Source organism: Ceratotherium simum, chromosome 2 (assembly GCF_057802395.1).
Source record: "Ceratotherium simum simum isolate JZ-2026a chromosome 2, ASM5780239v1, whole genome shotgun sequence".
NCBI lineage: Eukaryota > Metazoa > Chordata > Mammalia > Perissodactyla > Rhinocerotidae > Ceratotherium > Ceratotherium simum.
The window spans coordinates 44,921,409-44,940,313 of record NC_141901.1 but is presented as its reverse complement, the minus strand read 5'-3'; the positions used below and the strand labels follow the sequence as shown (position 1 = coordinate 44,940,313).

At 45.9% G+C, this 18,905-nt stretch overlaps 1 protein-coding gene across 1 annotated transcript; it reads right to left on the bottom strand.

Moving 5' to 3' along the window:
• Positions 1 to 9,689: 9,689 nt before the first annotated feature.
• On the bottom strand, positions 9,690 to 18,637 carry SELENBP1 (selenium binding protein 1). Its single transcript, XM_004436008.3, has 12 exons — positions 18,535 to 18,637; positions 15,892 to 15,948; positions 15,590 to 15,702; positions 15,127 to 15,312; positions 14,341 to 14,461; positions 13,020 to 13,202; positions 12,568 to 12,746; positions 12,030 to 12,108; positions 11,830 to 11,951; positions 11,457 to 11,549; positions 11,171 to 11,289; positions 9,690 to 10,959 (listed from the first exon to the last, which is right to left on the bottom strand). Exons 1-12 carry the CDS (start codon positions 18,536 to 18,538, stop codon positions 10,797 to 10,799), a joined length of 1,419 nt encoding a protein of 472 aa, XP_004436065.1. The 5' UTR covers positions 18,539 to 18,637; the 3' UTR covers positions 9,690 to 10,796.
• Positions 18,638 to 18,905: the final 268 nt, after the last annotated feature.

Genomic DNA, 18,905 nt, shown 5'->3' with positions numbered 1-18,905 from the left:
TTTTCAAGACGTATAACTGACAAAGGATTCTCATTTGGAATTTATAAAGACCTCCAACAAATAAAAAGATAAACAAGCAAATAGAAAAACAGGCAGAGGAAATGAATATGAATTTCATAAAAGAAGCAGAAATAGCTCATAAACATATGAAAAGTTGTTCACTGTCTGTAATAATCAAGAAAACGCAAATTAAAACCCCAATAAGGTACCATTTTATACTCACTGAATTGGCAAAAATTTTAGAGTCTGGCAATATTAAGAGTTGACATGGTTGTGGATCTGCAGGAGCTCTCAATCACTGCTCGTGGGAGTGTAATTTAGTATAACCGTTTTGGAAACTAGTTTGGTATTATTTGGTAATGTTGAATATGTGACTATCTTACGATTCAGCAGTCCTACTCCTAGACGTATGCCCTAAGATGCACACAGTAAGGTTTATATAACTTGCATTAGCAAAAACTGGAAACAATCCAAATGTCCAATAACAGTAGAATGATAAATTGTTTATATTCATATGATGAAATGTCATAGAGCAGTGGAAATGAATGAGCCACAGTTACATGCGTCCACATTGATGAACTTTAGAAACAGTGAAAGAACTAAAACAGAATAAAACATACAGTGCAATGTAATTTATAAATATTTAATGACAGGCAAAACTGAGCAATCTATTGTTTATGGATAAATACATATGTGATAAAAAATAAATGAAAAGCAATAGAATTATTACCATAAAATTAAGGATAGACATTACTTCTGGTGGGCAAGGGAAAAGAGGTTTGGGAATGGTTGTTCAGCAGCCAATAAATAATGTCTTCCATAGGATCTAATTTAATTTGTTTGTTTTCTAAATGGATGGTCAGTCATTTCAAAATATTTATCATTTTCTTCTTATTATAGCTGTTTCCTTTTACAGTTTTATTACATACTTTTATCATATACCAAGTTCCCTTTTATAGTTGGGTCTATTTCTGGACCTTATTCTCTTCTGTTGATTCTCTTTGTCTATTCCTTCACCCATATCACACTATTTTAGTTGATGTAATTACCTAATATGTTCTGATATCAAATGCTGAAAGTTTTCCATTAATAGTTTTGTTACTTTTTAAAAAATTGTTCCTACATATGGAAGATTATATTTCTGGTTCCACATACTATTCCAGAACCTTGCCGCTTCCTCATCAAGAGGTGGAATCTATTTCCTGTTCCCTTGAACCTAGGAAGGCCTTTGTGACTGTCTCAATAATTGGAATGTGGTGAAAGTGATGCTGTATGACTTTCAAGTCTAGATTAGAATGGATGATACAGTTTCCTATTTGTTCTCTCCAGAGACACTCACCCTTGGAACCCAGCCACCATGTTGTGAGGAAGCCAAGCAGCCACAAGGAAAGGCCATGTCTAGGTGTTCTGGCCAGAGCCCCAGCTGAGGTCCCAGATGACAGCTAGCATCAATTTCCAGACATGTGAGTGAGTAAGCCATCAGATGATTCTAGCCCCTAGCCTTTAAACTGCCCCAGCCGACACTGAGTGGAGCTGAGACAAGCTGTTCCCAAATAGTGCTGTCCAAATTACAGATTTGTGGGCAAAAATAATGTTGCCATTGATTTAAACCACCAAGTTTTGGGATGATTTGTTACATAGCAATTGATGGCTGGAACACTATGCATTTGTATTTTTCCAGATTAGTTTTAGAAACAGCTTGTCAAATTTCATAAGAAATCCTCACCCCTCTGAGGTAACATGCTCTGGTAAGTATCCTCCCACACCCACTTCCATATTCTTACAAACAAAAGTCCACCTAAATAGAAGTTTTTATTGAATTTCTTCTTAAAAATGGGGATTATACTATTCTATTATATGTAACTCTACAACTTAGTTTTTTTACTTAACAAATGTTGTACATATTCCTCTAAGTCAGGTAGTGTTTAGAGCAGAGAGTCTGCTAGGCATCTAAACCAGTAAGTCAGGGAAGGGACTCTTAATAGCATGCCAGAGTTTCAGGTCTCACCTTCAGGTCTTTGATCCATTTGGAGTTAATTTTTGTGTACGGTGTAAGATAATGGTCTACTTTTATTCTTTTGCATATGGCTGTCTGGTTTTCCCAGCACCATTTATTGAAGAGACTTTCCTTTCTCTGTTGTATGTTCTTGGCTCCTTTGTTGAAAACTAGCTGTCTGTATAAGTGTGGTTTTATTTCTGGCCTTTTAATTCTGTTCTATTGATCTCTGTGTCTGTTTTTGTGCCTGTACCATGCTGTTTTAATTACTGGAGCTTTGTAGTATATTTTGAAGTCAGGGGTTGTGATACTTCCAGCTCTGTTCTTTTTTCTCAGTATTGTTTTTGCTATTTGGGATCTTTTGTTGTTCCATATAAATTTTAGGATTCTTTGTTCTATTTCTGTGAAGAATATTATTGGGATTCTGATTGGGATTGCATTGAATCTGTAGATCACTTTGAGTAATAGGGACATTTAACTATGTTTATTCTTCCTATCCATGAGCATGGAATATCTTTCCCTTTCTTTGTGTCTTCTTTGATTTCTTTCAAGAATGTCTTGTAGTTTTCAGTGTATAGGTCTTTCACCTCCTTGGTTAAGTTTATTCCTAGATATTTTATTCTTTTTGTTGCGATTGTATTCTTGACTTCTCTTTCTGCTAGTTCGTTATTAGTGTATAGAAATGCAACTGATTTTTGTAAATTGATTTTGTACCCTGCAACTTTGCTGTAGTTGTTGATTATTTCTAGTAGTGATCTTGTGGATTCTATATATAGAATCATGCCATCTGCAAACAGCAAGAGTTTTACTTCTTCCTTTCCAATTTGGATACCTATTACTTCTTTTTCTTGACTAATTGCTCTGGCTAAACCTCCAGTGCTATGTTGAATAAGAGTGGTGAGAGTGGGCACCCTTGTCTTGTTCCTATTCTCAGAGGGATGGCTTTCAGTTTTACACCGTTAAGTATGATGTTGGCTGTGGGTTTGTCATATGGCCTTTATTATGTTGAGGTACTTTCCTTATATACCCATTTTACTGAGAGTTTTTTTTTAATCATAAATGGATGTTGGATCTTGTCAAATGCTTTCTCTACATCTATTGAGATGATCATGTGATTTTTATTCCTCATTTTGTTAATGTGATGTATCACATTGATTTGTGGATGTTGAATCATCCCTGTATCCCTGGTATAAATCCCACTTGATCATGGTGTATGATCCTTTTAATGTATCACTGTAGGGCTGGCCCTGTGGCTTAGTGGTTAAGTGCGTGTGCTCCGATGCTGGCGGCCCGGGTTTGGATCCCGGGCTCACACCGACGTACCGCTTCTCCAGCCATGCTGAGGCCGCATCCCACATACAGCAACTAGAAGGATGTGCAACTATGACATACAACTATCTACTGGGGCTTTGGGGGAAAAATAAATAAACAAAAATTAAAAAAAAATGTATCACTGTATTCAATTTGCCAATATTTTGTTGAGGATTATTTGTATCTATGTTCATCGGTGATGTTGGCCTATAATTTTCCTTCTTTGTGTTGTACTTGTCTGGTTTTGGTATCAGAGTAATGTTGGCCTCATAGAATGAGTTAGGAAGCATTCTGTCTTCTTCAATTTTTTGGAATAGTTTGAGAAGGATAGGTATTAAACCTTCTTTGAATGTTTGGTAGAATTCTCCAGAGAAGCCATCTGGTCCTGAACTTTTGTTTTTTGGGAGGTTTTTGATTACTATTTCAATCTCTTTACTTGTAATGGGTCTATTCAGATTCTCTATTTCTTCTTGATTCAGTTTTGGGAGGTTGTATGAATCTAAGAATTTATCCATTTCTTCTAGGTTATCCAATTTGTTGGCATATAGTTTTTCATAATATTCTCATAATCCTTTGTATTTCTGTGGTATCCATTGTAATTTCTCCTCTTTCATTTTTAATTTTATTTATTTGAGCCTTCTCTCTTTTTTTCTTAGTGAGTCTGGCTAAGGGTTAATCAATTTTGTTTATCTTCTCAAAGAACCAGCTCTTAGTTTCATTGATCCTTTCTATTGTGTTTTTAGTCTGTGTTTCATTTATTTCTGCTCTAATTTTTATTATTTCCCACCTTCTGCTGACTTTGGGCTTTTTTTGTTCTTCTTTTTCTAGTTCTGTTAGGTGTAGTTTAAGATTACCTATTTGAGATTTTTCTTTTTTGTTGAGGTAGGCCTGTACTGCTCTAAATTTCCCTCTTAGTACTACTTTTCTGCATCCCTTAAGAGTTGGTATGTTGTATTTTCATTTTCATTTGTCTCCAGGTATTTTTTTATTTCTCCTTTGATTTCTTCATTGACCCAATGGTTGTTCAGTAGCATGTTGTTTAGTCTCCACATATTTGTGACTTTCCCAGCCTTTCTCTTGTAGTTGATTTTTAGTTTCATGGCATTGTGGTCAGAAAAGATGCTTGATATGATTTCAGTCTTCTTAAATTTATTGAGGCTTGCCTTGTCTCCCAACATGTGGTCTGTCTTTGAGAATGTTCCATGTGCACTTGAGAAGAATTTGTATTTTACTGTTTTGGGATGGAATATTCTATGTATATCTAGTATTTCATTTAAGGCCACTGTTTCCTTGTTGACATTCTGTCTGGATGATCTATCCATTGATGTAAGGGGGTGTTGATGTCCGCTACTATTATTGTGTTGCTGTCAATTTCTCCCTTTAGGTCTGTTAATAGTTGCTTTATATACTTTGGTGTTCCTGTGTTAGGTGCATATATATTTACAAGTGTTATGTCCTCTTGCTGGAGTTTCCCTTTTATCATTATATACTGCCCCTCTTTGTCTCTCATTCTCTTTCTTATCTTGAAGTCTGCTTTGTCTGATATAAGTACGGCAACATCTGCTTTCTTTTGCTTGCCATTTGTGTGGAGTATCATCTTCCTTCCCTTCATTCTGAGCCTGTGTTTGTCTTTAGAGCTGAGATGTGTTTCCTGGAGGCAACATATTGTTGGGTCTTGTTTTTTTTTTTTTTTTTTTAAAGATTTTATTTATTTTTTATTTTTTGCCCCCAAAGCCCCAGTAGATAGTTGTATGTCACAGCTGCACATCCTTCTAGTTGCTGTATGTGGGACTCGGCCTCAGGATGGACAGAGAAGTGGTGCCTCGATGCGCACCCGGGATCCGACCCCAGGCCGCCAGCATCGCAGCGCGCGCACTTAACCACCAAGCCACAGGGCCGGCCCGGGTCTTGTTTTTTAATCCATCCAGCCACTCTGTGTCTTTTGATTGGAGAATTCAATCCATTTACATTTAGAGTTATTATTGATATATAAGGGCTTAATACTGCCATTTTATCTCTTGTTTTCTGGTTGTTCTATAATTCCCTTGTTTCTTTTCCCTTGTATTTCTGACTGCCATTTCAGTTTGGTGGTTTTCTGTGATGGTTTCTGTTTTCTCTTTATTTATGATTTATGGCTCTGCTCTTAGTTTTTGTTTAGTGGTTACCATGAGGTTTGTATAAAAGATCTCAGATGAGATAGTCCATTTTCTGATAGCCTTTTATCTCCATTAGCCTAAGGGGGTTCCATCCGTTTCCTCTTCCCCTTCTGAGCTATTGTTGTCACAAATTGTTCTTTTTTGTGTTGTGAGTTTGTGACTAAATTGAATTGTTTATAGTTATTTTTGATGCTTTCCTTCCTTTTATCTTTTATGTTGTAATGAAGTGTTTGCTAACCTATTCTGATATAGAACTGCAATTTTCTGGTTCTATCTGTCTATTTATCTTCTTGCTCAAGGTTTTGTAAACCTTTGTCTTTTAGTTTCGTATGGGAGGGCTCCTTTTAACGTTTCTTGTAAGGTGGGCCTAGTGGTGATGAACTCCCTCAGCTTTTGTTTATCTGGGAAAGCTTTTATTTCTCCGTCATATCTGAAGGATAGTTTTTCTAGATAGAGTATTCTTGGCTGAAAGTTTTTGTCTTTCAGTATTTTGAATACATAATTCCATTGTCTCCTAGCTTGTAAGATTTCTGCTGAGAAATCCACTGAAAGCCTGATAGGGGTTCCTTTGTGGGTTATTTTCTTCTGCTTTGCTGCCCTTAATATTTTTTCTTTGTCATTGACTTTTGCCAGTTTTAATAGTATATGCCTTTTTGCATTGATGTAATTAGGAGCTGTATTGGCTTCATGTACTTGTGGGTCCAGTTCCTTCCCCAGGTTTGGAAAGTTCTCAGCTATTATTTCTTTGAACAAGCTCTCTGCTCCTTTCTCCCTCTTTTCTCCTTCTGGGATACCTAAAATCCTTATGTTGCTTTTCCTAATTTAGTGAGATATTTCTCAAAGAATTTCTTCATTTGTTAAAAGTCTTAGTTCTCTCTCCTCCTCCACCTGAACCATTTCTGTATTTCTATTCTCTAAATCACTACTTCTGTCCTTCATAATGTCAGCTCTGTTTTTTATGGTTTCTAGATTATTTTTTGTCTCATTAATTGTCTTCTTCATATCCAGAATTTCTGTTTTTTTTTTTTTTTTTTTAGAGCTTCCATCTCTTTGGTGAAGCATTCCTTCTGCTCATTAATTTTATTCCTGAGCTCATTGAACTGTCTCTCTGAGTTTTCTTGTAACTTGTTGAGTTTCTTTATGTCAACTATTTTGAAATCTCTGTCATTTAGATAGTAAATTTCTGTGAGTTCAGGATTGGTTTCTGGAGACTTGTCATTTTCCTTCTACTATGAAGTATTAATGTAGTTCTTCATGGTGTTTGATGAACTGATCCTTTGCCAGTGCATTTGTGGTAGTATCAGGTTGCAGATTCCACCTGCCAATGCTGGGGGTGGGAGGCAGGAGCTGTGTTTTCTGATCCCGCCCCATCTGCTGGAAGTTGTGCCAGTAGGACTGCTCTGTGTTTTCATGCTGGCCACAGCTGCTTGATGGGTCACTCATGCACATGTAGGCTGGGACTCTGTGCTCAGCAGGCGGGTTGCTCTCCTGCATTAGGCAAGAGGGGAGGGGTGCTTTCTTTTGCACACCAGCTGGCTCTGTGCTTGTGGGCAGTTTGGCTGAGCTGCTGTGCTTGGTGGGCTGGGCTCCTTTGCAGGAGCTGAGCCACTGCCACTCAGTGGGGAGCATTCCCACAGGCGGGGCTTCTGTGGCATGGTGGACACTCCTGTGGGCCAGGCTACCACTCTGAAAGCATTTGTGTGCAGCCTGGGCTGCCCCTGCCTCCTTTTACAGTTGTACAGCGACTGTGTGATGACTCGGGACCTGGATTGCTGTAACCGGAGAGGGGGAGGGGCCCACTCACCTAGTTCCACTGCTTCCTGGGGATCCAGTCCACCCACCTTCAGGTGTATGGCTGTGTGGATCTCTCAGGCATCCTGTTGTGCTGTGTAGGGAATCCTCTTTGTTAATGAATGTCTGTTTAGTTGTAACTTAGAGGGGAGAGACAAAGGGAAAAATTCACTCTGCCATGATGCTGACATCACCTCTAAACTTTTTAAACTTGTTCTTCTGTCTTCTGTTTTACGTGTAAACTGATTGTGAGATCTAGAGGCTTGATCAGATTCATTTTGGTTTTTTGGCAAGAATACTTCATAGGTGCTGTTGTGTACTTCCTATTGCCTCACATCAGGAGGCATGTAATGCCTGGTTGTCTCTCTTTTTGTGATGTAAAGATCGACAAGTGTGTTCAGGTTTTGTCAGTCTGATCTATCCATTATAAAGTTCCATTGTAGTCTTTCATTTAGTGGTGTTAGCAGCCATTGATGATGATCATTGCTTAGATCCATTTGTCATTAGAAGTTACAAATTGGTCCTATTCAAATTTGATCAGTCCTTCTGAATTTACTAGCTGGAATTCCGTAAAGAACATTTCCTCGTTAACCATTTGCTTATCCTGAGGCAAGTTCCTGAGGAAAAGCAAAATAAATACTTGATTCTTTATTTTAAAATTTGCAGAATAATGAGGTGGTTTCCTAGCATTTTCCAAACATGATCAATTAGGGTTTTATGTGTATGTTATCATAAACTTCTGGATTTTAACAAATTTGATGTGTTTCAAATATTGTTCTTTTTGATACACAAATTATTCCATCTTTGGCTGGTGGAAGCTCCATCAAGTTGACTCCGGAGTTACTTTTTATTTTGAGATAATTGTAGTTTCACATACAGTTGCAAGAAATAATACAGAGAGATCTCATGTACTCTTCACCCATTTCCCCCAGTGGTGCGTCTTGCATAACTGTAGTACAATTACACAACCAGGAAACTGACATTGATACAATCCACCAAACTTATTCAGATTTCACCGGTTTTACATACACTCATTTATGTGTCTGTGTGTATATGTATTTAGTTCCATGCAATTTTATCACAATTCTGGATTTGTGTAACTATCACCATTGTCAAAATACAGAACAGTTTCATCATCACAAGGATCCCTTGTGCTAACTTTTTATAGCCACATCCACCTCCCCTACCCCGTTGCCATCCCTAACGCCTGGCAACCACTAATTTGTTCTACAATTCTATAATTTTGTCATTTCAAGAATGTTATATAAATGAAATTATACCGTATGTAACCTTTTGAGATTGGGTTTCACTCAGCGTAATTCCTTTGAGATCCATCCCAGTTGTTGTGTGTATCAATACTTCATTCCTTTTTATTGCTGAATAGTAGTCCATGGGATGGATATAGCACAGTTTGTTTAACCATTAACCCACTGAAAGACATTTGGGTTGTTTCCAGTTTTTGGCTATTATGAGTAAAGTGCTATGAAGAATTGTGTACAGATTTTTATGTGACCATACATTTTCAGTTCTCTGGGATAAATGCCCAAGAGGTCAATTGCTGGGTCATATGATAAGTGCATGTTTGGTCTTTATAAGGAACTGCCAAACTCTTTTCCAGAATGGCTGTATCATTTTACACTTCTACCAGCAATGTATGAATGATCTAGTTTTTCCACATCCTCACCAACGTTTTCTGTTAGCACTATTTTCTATTTTAGCTCTTCTGATAGTTGTGTAGTGATATCACCTGGTTTTAATTTGCATTTCCCTAACAGCTAATGATGTCGACCATCTTCTAATGTGCTTGTTTGCCACCAGTATATCCTCTTCAGTGCAATATCTGTTCTTGTCTTTTGCCCACTTTATAATTGGAGTGTTTCCTTTTTTACTGTTGAGTTTTGAGAGTTTTTCTTGTATTCTAGATACAAATCCTTTGTCAGGTATATCATGTGTTCTTTAGACATAACTCCTGTAGTCTTCAGTGGTTTCCTTGCTTTCTGGTATGACAAATGCTCGAGGTTCTCTTGTTGAATGGAATTTTAAGCTTTTAGAAATATATAGAAGTGATGTGGAACTATATGATGTTTTCTCTTTCTGAAGAAGTTTGGTTATTGAAAAGGACAGGGCAGAAACTGAGGAGAGAACTTTCTGCTAAGATCCAGTAAATCCCAAGGCTCCCTATACCTCTGTAATCATCCCAAGTACCCCGTTTATATTAATTTATTCATTAATGCATACTATGTGATAGTATCCAAGCTAGGTGCTGGGAATAAGCAGGGAGTTTCCATCCAACGTGACATATGCTCATGCTGAGGTTAAGCGCAGGAGTCTCCTAACCTGGAGAGGTCAGGGAAGGAGGCTTTCCAAAGGATGTGATAACCTGGCCCAGATGGCAAGTAGGACAGGAGGAGGGAATCAGGACTCAAGTTGAGGTAGATGTTTCAACGAGCATGTTTCAAGACCTTAGAGGGAAAGAAAGTGTGACACATTCTTGGCAAGGCCTGGCCATCTTGGGGGTCCTAGACAGCTTTAATATTCAAAACAGACACTTTTGAGGAAGGCTGAAAAGAATGTAGGTTAATAACTGAATGTTGCTTAGTATTGTCTTGAGTAGAGACTAAAGGAGTCAGTAGAATTACCACTTGGCTGCTGTCTCTTAGGTTCCTGAAACTTCCATCTCATTCCTTTTATAAAGAATTAAAGACCTAGCGTAGAGAAAGGAGACATCTCTGATTTGGGCAAGGTTCTGAAACATTGTCTATATGAGGAGGCAAGAGTGCTAGGGCCTGGTCTGTTGGGTTGGTTCACCTTGATGTTCCCAGCCCTCCTGCGTGGTCATGTTCCTGTCTTCCAGGTAGGAGGTGACACACCTAACCTCCCAACAAAAGTGTGTTCTCCCAGTAGTCTCACCAGCAGTGGAAACAGATTGTACTGTCTTCATCAGGGGTCTAGGGTGTCTCCTGTGTGTGAGGGGGCACATTACATGCTCCTGGGGCTGATGGGTGAGATTTTAGGTTGGTTAAAAGAAAGCATGACTTAAAAAAATATAAAGTTTAAACGAACATGGATTGACATTCTGTTCCCCCAGGTCTCCTTATATCAACCACCTCCAAAACCTTCAGGTTCTGTCTGGCCATAAAAGTGAGATTTTGGCATCATTAGCATCGTGTTGTAATCACAGGTATGAACTAGTCACTTTAACCCCCCCGAGTCCTCTTTAGGACTTTCTGTGCAAGATACAATGGGTCAGCAGAAGAGACGTCACAGGACCTGTGCCTGCAAAGACAAGGTGATCTGAGGAATAGGCTCACCAATTTATTTCTTGGTGAATTAATTTCCAAGAGCTCATGTAAAAAGAGCACAGTGAGAAATGTGCAACAGTGGTTGGTTTATGGAGACAATGCTCAATATGTTTCAACAGCCTCAGTTTGGCTTTGGTAGGACTAGCTGCCAAGGGTTAGAGAGCACGAGAGAGAAGGGTGAAGCCTGGTCCCTGTGGAAGTGAGGGCTCAGAATGTGGAGTGGGCTATGAGGGGTGGACTTCAGAGCCAGATGTCAGAGGTGCAGTCGCCCCCAGGGTAGCGGAGCTCATGGGCCAGGGCTGGGCCGAGGGGCTCCTTCCCAAAGTCCACCAGGAAGTTGGGGTTCAACTTCAGCCCTCCCTTTTCTGTGTCTACATCGATCTGCAGCATCACGGAGCCTTCTCTGGTGGAAATAATGGGGAGGAGAGAAGAGAGAGGTCAGAGGGGGCGTCCCTTTCTCCCAAGAGTTTGTGAGGGCAGGAGTGGGTTCCCGAGGAGGGAGCAGGGTCTGTATGGTGGGGGCAGGTGGGGTGCCCAGGAAGTCTGCAGGAAGCCAAATGACCCCTCTGGGAGAGGAGGGCTGGGGCAGGGAGCCTAGACTGTCAGCTTCTCACCTGATGAGATCCGGGTAAAACTGCTTGTCCCAGGCACTGTAGAGTGACGTGGTGACATAGAGACGCTTCCCGTCTAGGCTAAGCTGGATCATCTGAGGCCCTCCAGGCACGTGTTTCCCCTTGGGAAAACCAGAGATCAGAGCCCAGGGTGACACACGGATGCTAGGAGGGGATCATGGGCACCATGGGGACCCGGAGAGCATGCTCAGATGCTGCCCAGCCCCCTCCCCCCTACTTCTCCAGCATGGATCTGCGGGGGGCCGCCAGCAGGGAGAGAGATCCTCACCTTGACCACCAGGGGCTCTGGCTGGGATTTTAGCTCCTGGTCCTCCAGCACCTGCACGGGGCCTCCGTTAACAATGCTGCCTCCGAGGAAGATCTGGGTGGGGAGGTGCGGGGTAGAAAGGAGGACAGTGGGGAAGGTGAGGACATTGCAGGAAGAGCAGCTTGCCTCAGTCAGGATGCCCTCACTCCCTCCCATTCTCCACTTCCAGCCATGGCTCCCCAGGGTCCTGGCCTGCACCCTCCCTCAGCCCCCATTTTTGCCATTCTGGCACCTCCCTTATCATCCCTCAGCCACACCATAACCTTTGTCTCATCCCCAGACTCTCTTCTTCTTCCTCCTCCCTCCCTTTCTCGCCATCCTGCTAGGGCCCCACCTGTCCCGTGAGGCGGGGCCTCTGTGGGTCAGAGATGTCATACTGCCGCAGGTCCCCGTGCAGCCAGTTGCTGAAGTAGAGGAAGCGGTCATCCAGGGACAGCAGGATGTCAGTGATCAGGCCTGGAGGGGGGTGGGGGTCAGAGGCTTTCAGGACTCTTGTCCCTCAGGTTGAGAGTCAACCCTCCCCTGGGCGCTCACCTGGCATTTCAGGCAGCATCCAGCCCTTCACTTTCTTGGGGGGCACCTGGATCACCTTCTCCACCGACCAAGTACCTCCCTGTATTGGGGTTAGGAGGCAGAGAGGTGAGCCTGTCAGAGCTGGAGGGTGGGGTCCGATCTAGGTCTCCTCAGAGCCTACTGTCTACAGGGAGACAGGGAGACAGGCCTTCTTGCCACCAGGCTCTAACTCCTATGCCAGCCCCTTAGGGCAGGGGTCATGTCTGCTTCACCACTGCGTTCCAGCACCCTGCATGGTGCGTACCACACAGGCTCACTAGATATTTTTTGAATGAATGAGTAAATATCTCCAGTTAGGGTTTAGGTGGAAATTGGCCTGGGACTGAGAAGAGAGGCAGGGCGGGTGGCATTGCTTTCTGTCCCTGAGAAGTCTGGGCTGGTGGAGCCAGGCAGAGGGAGTGTGGGCCACTCCTAGGGAGAGGGGAGCATCATGGCTACAGAGGCTGGGCAGAGGCAGTGACAGCACTGCTGGGAGGAGAAGGCCAGAGGGGGCTGTCACCTCATTCTTGTAGAAGCGCTGGATGGTGGAGCTGAGGGCACAGCCCACGAAGCCCTGGGAAGCGGCCGGGTTGTGCAGGAAGCGGATCTCCAGGGGGATGAGCCCGTCCTGTAGAGGCAGGGTCTGCACGATCTCATGGCGCTGCCAATCCCACACGTGTAAGTGGCTCCCATACAGCCCTGGGGTGGGGGGTGAGGCCAGAAGATGGGCTCAGGATTTGGGCGGGTGGGGAGGGGTAAAGGCTGCGGCACGGCCCAGGGCAGAAGGTTGCAAACAGGTTGGAGGGATCAGAAGGATGCTTGAGCAAGTGAGAGCACTCAGCATGTCCTATACCATCACCCCAAGACTCTGGGGTCCACCTAAGAGAAATAAGAGGGCTGAAGAGTGGGTTTTGGAGCAGAAAGCAGGGGTGTTTGTGCCCTGGCTCCTGCCGGCCATAGGGGGATTCTCACCTGCCTCTACATCAGCTGGGTTGAAGCCGTCTTGTATGACATTGGGAGCTGCCCATTCGGTGCTGATCATGACATTGTGTCGAGGCTGGTACCAGAAGTCGTAGCCCATAGGCGCAGCACCCCCAGGCCGCTCCCACGTCCCCTTCACATCAAATGTCTCTGCATCCAGCAGCAGGAAACCCCCTGAGCAGGGAGGGAAGTAGGGTGGCAGGTAGAGGCAGTAGAGACACTACCCCTATCCAGTGCTCAGCCCCAGACATGTCCAACAGGCTCCAAGTCCATTGTCTGGTGCCCTTTCCCCCCTTTGGGTTTGCCAGCGCCTTAAATTCAGGTGTCCCAATGGTCCCGCCCAGGGATCCGCTGGGGACATGAGGAGTTACTCTGGTGCCCCTACCTCCCATCCACTTCACTCTTCTCCCAGACACTGGGGAAAATTGTCTCCTCTTGAGCCACGAGATCTTCTGGGTCTCAGCACTGTGTGCTGCTCTTTCCCAGCCTCCCACTTTCATGTGGGATTCCTGCCAGAGTCTAAGCTCCATTCTACTCACCACAGTTTTTTGTAGAGCAGACAAATTATATCTATTTGTCATTCAACATGGATGCCCAATATGTTTTTGCCTTGGTGAGTATGTTATGACACATTGACACTTCTTTGCAAATACAACTAGATGTCTACTCCTAAAGTTATTAAATTAGGATTGTCATGCTCCTCCCATCTCCTGGAAAAAGCAGTTAAACAGAGTCTAGCGCGGGAACCTAGGCTGGGAGAGAAGCAGCACAGTGTGGTGATTAGCACATAGATTCTGGGGCCAAATTCCTGGGTTTGAGTTCCAACTCTGTGCCTTAATAGCTGTATGACTTTGGTAAGTTACTTAACCAATCTGTGCCCAGCTTTCCGACCTGTAAAACAGGGATCATAGTAGCACCTATCTCACAGGTTGTGTCTGGCACATAGTGGATATTTTATAAGTATTGGCTCTGATCCTACCATGAATGAGACAGCAAATGTGAAGATTAAGGATCTCAAGGACTGTGAGATTTGCTCGTGGATTCACAAAGGCTGATATTAAGTTTATATGTTTTCTGGGGCCATGTCTGGGCTCACATTCCCCATGGAAGACTGTTCTGACTATAACTTTTAAGTGAATTCATAGGCAAGGCTCATCATCATAGAAATCATTTAAATCACTGAGGTTACTTGACTCTAGTTTAAGTATTGGATGAGATTCAGCCCCCTGGTTCTCCCTGGAAGGTCATTCCACTTCTCCCCCTGCTTGGGATCTGCTCCCTGCACAGATGTGCCTACAGTGCGGGCAGGTACCTTTGGCATTGCCCTTGCGGTCTCCCAGAGTGCTGATCATCACCTCCCCAGTGGACAGGCAGTGGCTGGTATGGGGATTACCCAGGCCACACTTTTCATGGATGTCCTTGGGTTCAATAACCTGGAGAGGGGTAAAGAACAGCATCAGAATCTTACAGGGCTGGGAGTCCCCACTCCCAATCCCACACGCTCCCACTTCTGTCTGCTGTCCTCTTTTCCTTCAAAACATGGACACAGATTTCCCTGAGGGAATTGGCAGAGATTAGTCTGGTAACTTCTGCAGAGCAGCAAGGGAGAGTCAGAGAGCCTGCTAATTCCCCAGGCAGAAAGCACTGACTTCTCTGCCTCATCTGTCTTGAAGGCACTCAGAGCCATGTGAGACCATAAACTCTTCACAGGCTGGGCCGATGCCAGCGTCAGCTTTGTATCACCAGCAGCCAGCAGTGAGTGCCTGGCAAATAGAGGGCACTCAACAAAGTGTTGGAGGCTCCTGCCTGAGGGAGGCCTGGGGCTCCTAACTGCCTGGGAAAAAGTGTCTCCTTCTCTCTCTCGAAGTGAAAACAAGAAGCCTCCCCTCTGCGCTCTGGTTCCCAGCCCCACAGTGCTGGATGGTGACCACCAGGAGGCCTCGGTCACCCTCCTCTGCAGTCTAACCCCTCCCTGCTGCTGAGCCCAGACCCTGCGCAGCAGCTGGAGACAGCTGGTCTAGGGGTGGCTTCCTGCCCATAGGCTGCCCAGGGTGGTGGGTACATTAGGATCCCCGAGTGGCAATGACAGAGAACGTGCCTTGTGCAGCTTCGGGGCGCGGGGCTCAGTGCCCACATCCACCACATAGATGCGGGAGGAGATGAAGCTGGGCAGCACCAGCTTGTTGCGAGACTTGGTGTTGTCCCCGAAGCAGCTGCTGCAGGTGTTCCATCCCGAGTGATGCAGCTCATCCTTCAGGTTGGGCATGGGCAGCCGGTGGATGACCTAGTGTGGGAGAGGGGGCAGCGGGTGGTGCTCACCCAGACCACACCTCTGTGCCCTTTCAGAAAAGGCACTCCGCCCCCACCCTACCCCAGTTTGGCTTCGCAGCGCAGCACTGGCTGGCTTTCAGTACTCCCTCGCACCTCATGCCCTTGTGCAGTGAACAGCCTGCACAACAATACCCAAGGAGGGCAAAGAAGGATGGAGCTGGGGAAGGGCATTGCCGAGTTCAGGGCTGGAGAAGGAGTCACAGGGTTCTGGTGACCAAGCCCCACCTCACCTGGCTATACTGGGGAGACTTGGGGTTGACGTCCACAGTGGCTAGATAATCCGGGGCCTCAGTGCCCGTGTTTCGGTAAATACAGGGCAGGTAGACAATCTCCTCCCTGGGTCCTGGAGGGTAGAAAGCAGGCAGTGGGGATGGCGGGGTGGGAAGGAATGGCAGGCACAGCGCTGGGTGTTCCCGAGGGTGGAGGCCTTGGTTTGAGGTCTCCCACCCCGCCCCCCAGTGGGGGAATCAGTGAGGCCGCTGGTTTGCAGAGTTCCTTCCCAGGGGCACTGGCCCAGATGTCTGGCACTTACCTTTCATGGCCTCCAGAGGGGTAGGGTAGCCAGGTCCACAATTTCCACATTTCATAGCTGTGGAAACAATGGGGCATGTTGGCTGGACCGCGTTCTGGAGGGTGAAGGCTCCTTCCCTACTTGCTGCAACACACACCCCATCCTCTGGCCAAGGCAGACACGCAGCTGTCCCAGGTTCCCTGCTGACTCCAGCCCCGTCACTCCCACCCATCTGTCCTTGTCCCTCAAAGCTCTGATGAGTGTGTGGGTGTAGCAGGAAGAGCTGCAGAGATATGACCTGAAGGTGGACAGACACTGAAGCAGGATCCGGGGGAGGACAGGAGAAGAGTGAGTGCTGTGGAGGCTATGTGGTATAGTGGTTATGACATCGACTGGGGTCCCAGCTGGTCCCTGACTAGCCATGGGAACTTAGGCAAATTACTTAACATCCACAGCCTCAATTTCCACATCATCGGTAAAAGGAGAGTAATAAGGTTACCGCAGTGGCTTTATGAGAAATAAACAAGAAGGTGTAGTCAAGTGTGCAGCCTTGTGCTTGCCTGTAGGAGCCAGTACACCCTGGCTGTTCTTGAGGAACAGCAATCAGGGAGCAAGGGTGCTGCCAGTTCAGCTCCCCTCTTGGGAAAGTCTCTATAGCAGGGCTGGGACACTCTGCTTTTCTTCCCTCTGGGTCCTGACCCCAGGCTGCTGGCCAGAGCCTGGATTACATAACCGAGGGTCTGGTGAGGGACAGGAGACTGAAGTTCAAGATCACAGGGCTGATACCAACAAGATGTCCTTAGACCAGATTGTGCACCTGGGTGGGGCCGACTTCCTTCACCTGTAAAGTAAGGTGTTTGGCCCAAGTCTGGACAACTCAGAGGCCCACCCTCCGGAGCTGTAGGGAGTGGCCCTCCGTATCCCCTGAAGGCTGGCAAGAGAAGCCACATTGATCTATGAGAGCAAAGCCAGCTGCTGAGAAGGAGGGCTGCCAGGACCAGATATCAGGCAACAGGGTTTGGAGCCTGAGCAGGGGGAGGGCTGAGGAATAACACAGAGGGAGCTGCAGGCTGAAAGAAATCCTGAAGTGGACTTCACAGGATGGGCACTGCCTCCCTGCCCTGTCCAGGGCCAGTCTGGCCGCTGCCCTGACAGCTAGGGGCCACAAGTGGAGAGCCAGGAGTAGCCAGAGTTGAGCCTCCACTGGAGCCTGGGCTCAGGCCCTCAGCCAGGGATCAGATCCCCTATTCACTGCAGCCAAGTGACTTAGGAGGCTAAGAGGCAGCAACAGCGTTTTAGAGTCCAGAAACCTGGTTTCAAGATCCAGGTTTGATAATCTACTCTCTCTACTTTCTCCCGTTCCTTTACTAAAAGAGGGTGATAATATCCTACCTTCTTCTCTAGGTGGCCATGAAGGTCAAACAAGACAATGTATTCAGAAGTACTTTTGTAAAGAAGAAGTGTTGTATAAGTGTGGTAGGGCTGTGTCAGAAGGCGGAGCAGTATCCCAGGCAGTGCTTGGTGTCCAGAGAGAGAGCTGGGGGTGGGGCGGCGCAGGGTGAGAGAGAGGTCCAGTCCAAAGGAATTAACGAGACTTCTTTTCTTACACAACAGAGCTGTGTTATGGCTTGGCATAGGAGGCGAGGAGGAGGGGAAGGAGGTTGCTGGACACAGACTGGGAAGGAGATTCACAACTCCAAGACATCAAGACAGAGATACAAAAACTACAAAGCCAAACAGAGACTGAGAGAGAAGTAAAGGTGTGTGGGAGCTGTTGCCATCTGCGTCGTCTTCCCATTCCCACCTTTCTCCTTCTGCATCCTAACACACAGCATTTCTCACAGTCAGAGTCAGGCCCTGCATGCCACTCAGGCCCCAGTGAGCATCATTCCTTCTGGGGACCACCCCTTTGTCTTAAGCTACTCAAACAAGATCTCTGAACATCTTTGGGGTTGAGCTGAACCCAGGGAAAGCTAATTGGGTTTTCCCAACGCCAGGCTGGCTGCTGGGCATTCTGCCAGCCCAGGAAACGTCCAGTTCCAAGGGGGCAAGGACCTCAACACTCCCAACCAGACCCAACCTCCTCCTCAGCCAGACATCTAGGATCCCACGGATAGGGGAACAGGAGGACTTTGGGGATTGAGAGGGTGGGAGGCACTCAAACAGGCCCCCAGTGGGAGAGTGTGGGCTCCCTGATTTCCCTCCCAGAGTGATTGGTGATGTGGGGTAGCTAGAGAGTGACCTGGGTATTGAAGCCCTGGCTTCCAACTCCCTGGAGGGAGAAGTTGCCCAGGGCTGAAATCAGGTTGTCTGCCTCCTAAGGTGACCGCCAGGGATATAGAGGTTCCCCCTAAGAACAGCGCCCCCCCGCCCTCAAATTCTCAGCTGCAGAAAGGCACCCTGGCCCCAGGCTGCAGCTAGGAGCTGGGTGGGAAGTCACCCTTCCCAGCAGTCTCTCTACTTTCCTTCCCGTGCACCTCCAGAAACTTTGGCTAAGCTGGGAAATGCAGGGGTGGGAGCAAGGTGGGGACAGTGGGGCAGAGAGCAGCGCTCCCTCCCCTAACCGGTTCCCCTTCTCCAGGTTTTCTGTCACTTCCTGTAGGGCTGGCCAGGGGTGGGCAGCATACAGTTGTCCGTTGTCTTGTCGGAAGCCCCCCTCCTTACCCATGCTGCTGGCTGGTAGCTTTGGTCTTGAGGAGCCGGCCAGGAGTGGGCAGAGGCAGAAAGCTATGCTGGTGTCGGAGGCAGGCTGTGCCAGAAAAGGGGCAAAGGAAGAGAATTTATACAACCAATCGAAGGTGGGGCGGGGCAGAGGGAGGGCCTGGGCTATGGCCCAGGGTGAATGACTAAAGGCAGCTGGCCAGGACTCTCTCAAATGGCCCAGGCGGTTGGTGTGGGAGTTACAGGGTGTGTGTTTGTGTGTGTGTGTGAGCCTGTGCATGTGCAGATACATGCTGTGCCTGTCTGTGTATCTCTTTAGTGGGTGCCTGGGCGTGTGTGAATTTGTGTGTCTGCGCCTGAGCACGCTCCTGTAC

Excerpts from the sequence above, each read along its gene's own strand:
- SELENBP1 (XM_004436008.3), bottom strand. Across the intron at positions 12,109-12,567 it reads AGCGCTTCTACAAGAATGAG|GGAGGTACTTGGTCGGTGGA; the intron begins GTGACAGCCCCC and ends ACCCCAATACAG. Across the intron at positions 11,290-11,456 it reads CAGAGCCCCTGGTGGTCAAG|GGGAAACACGTGCCTGGAGG; the intron begins GTGAGGATCTCT and ends GGTTTTCCCAAG.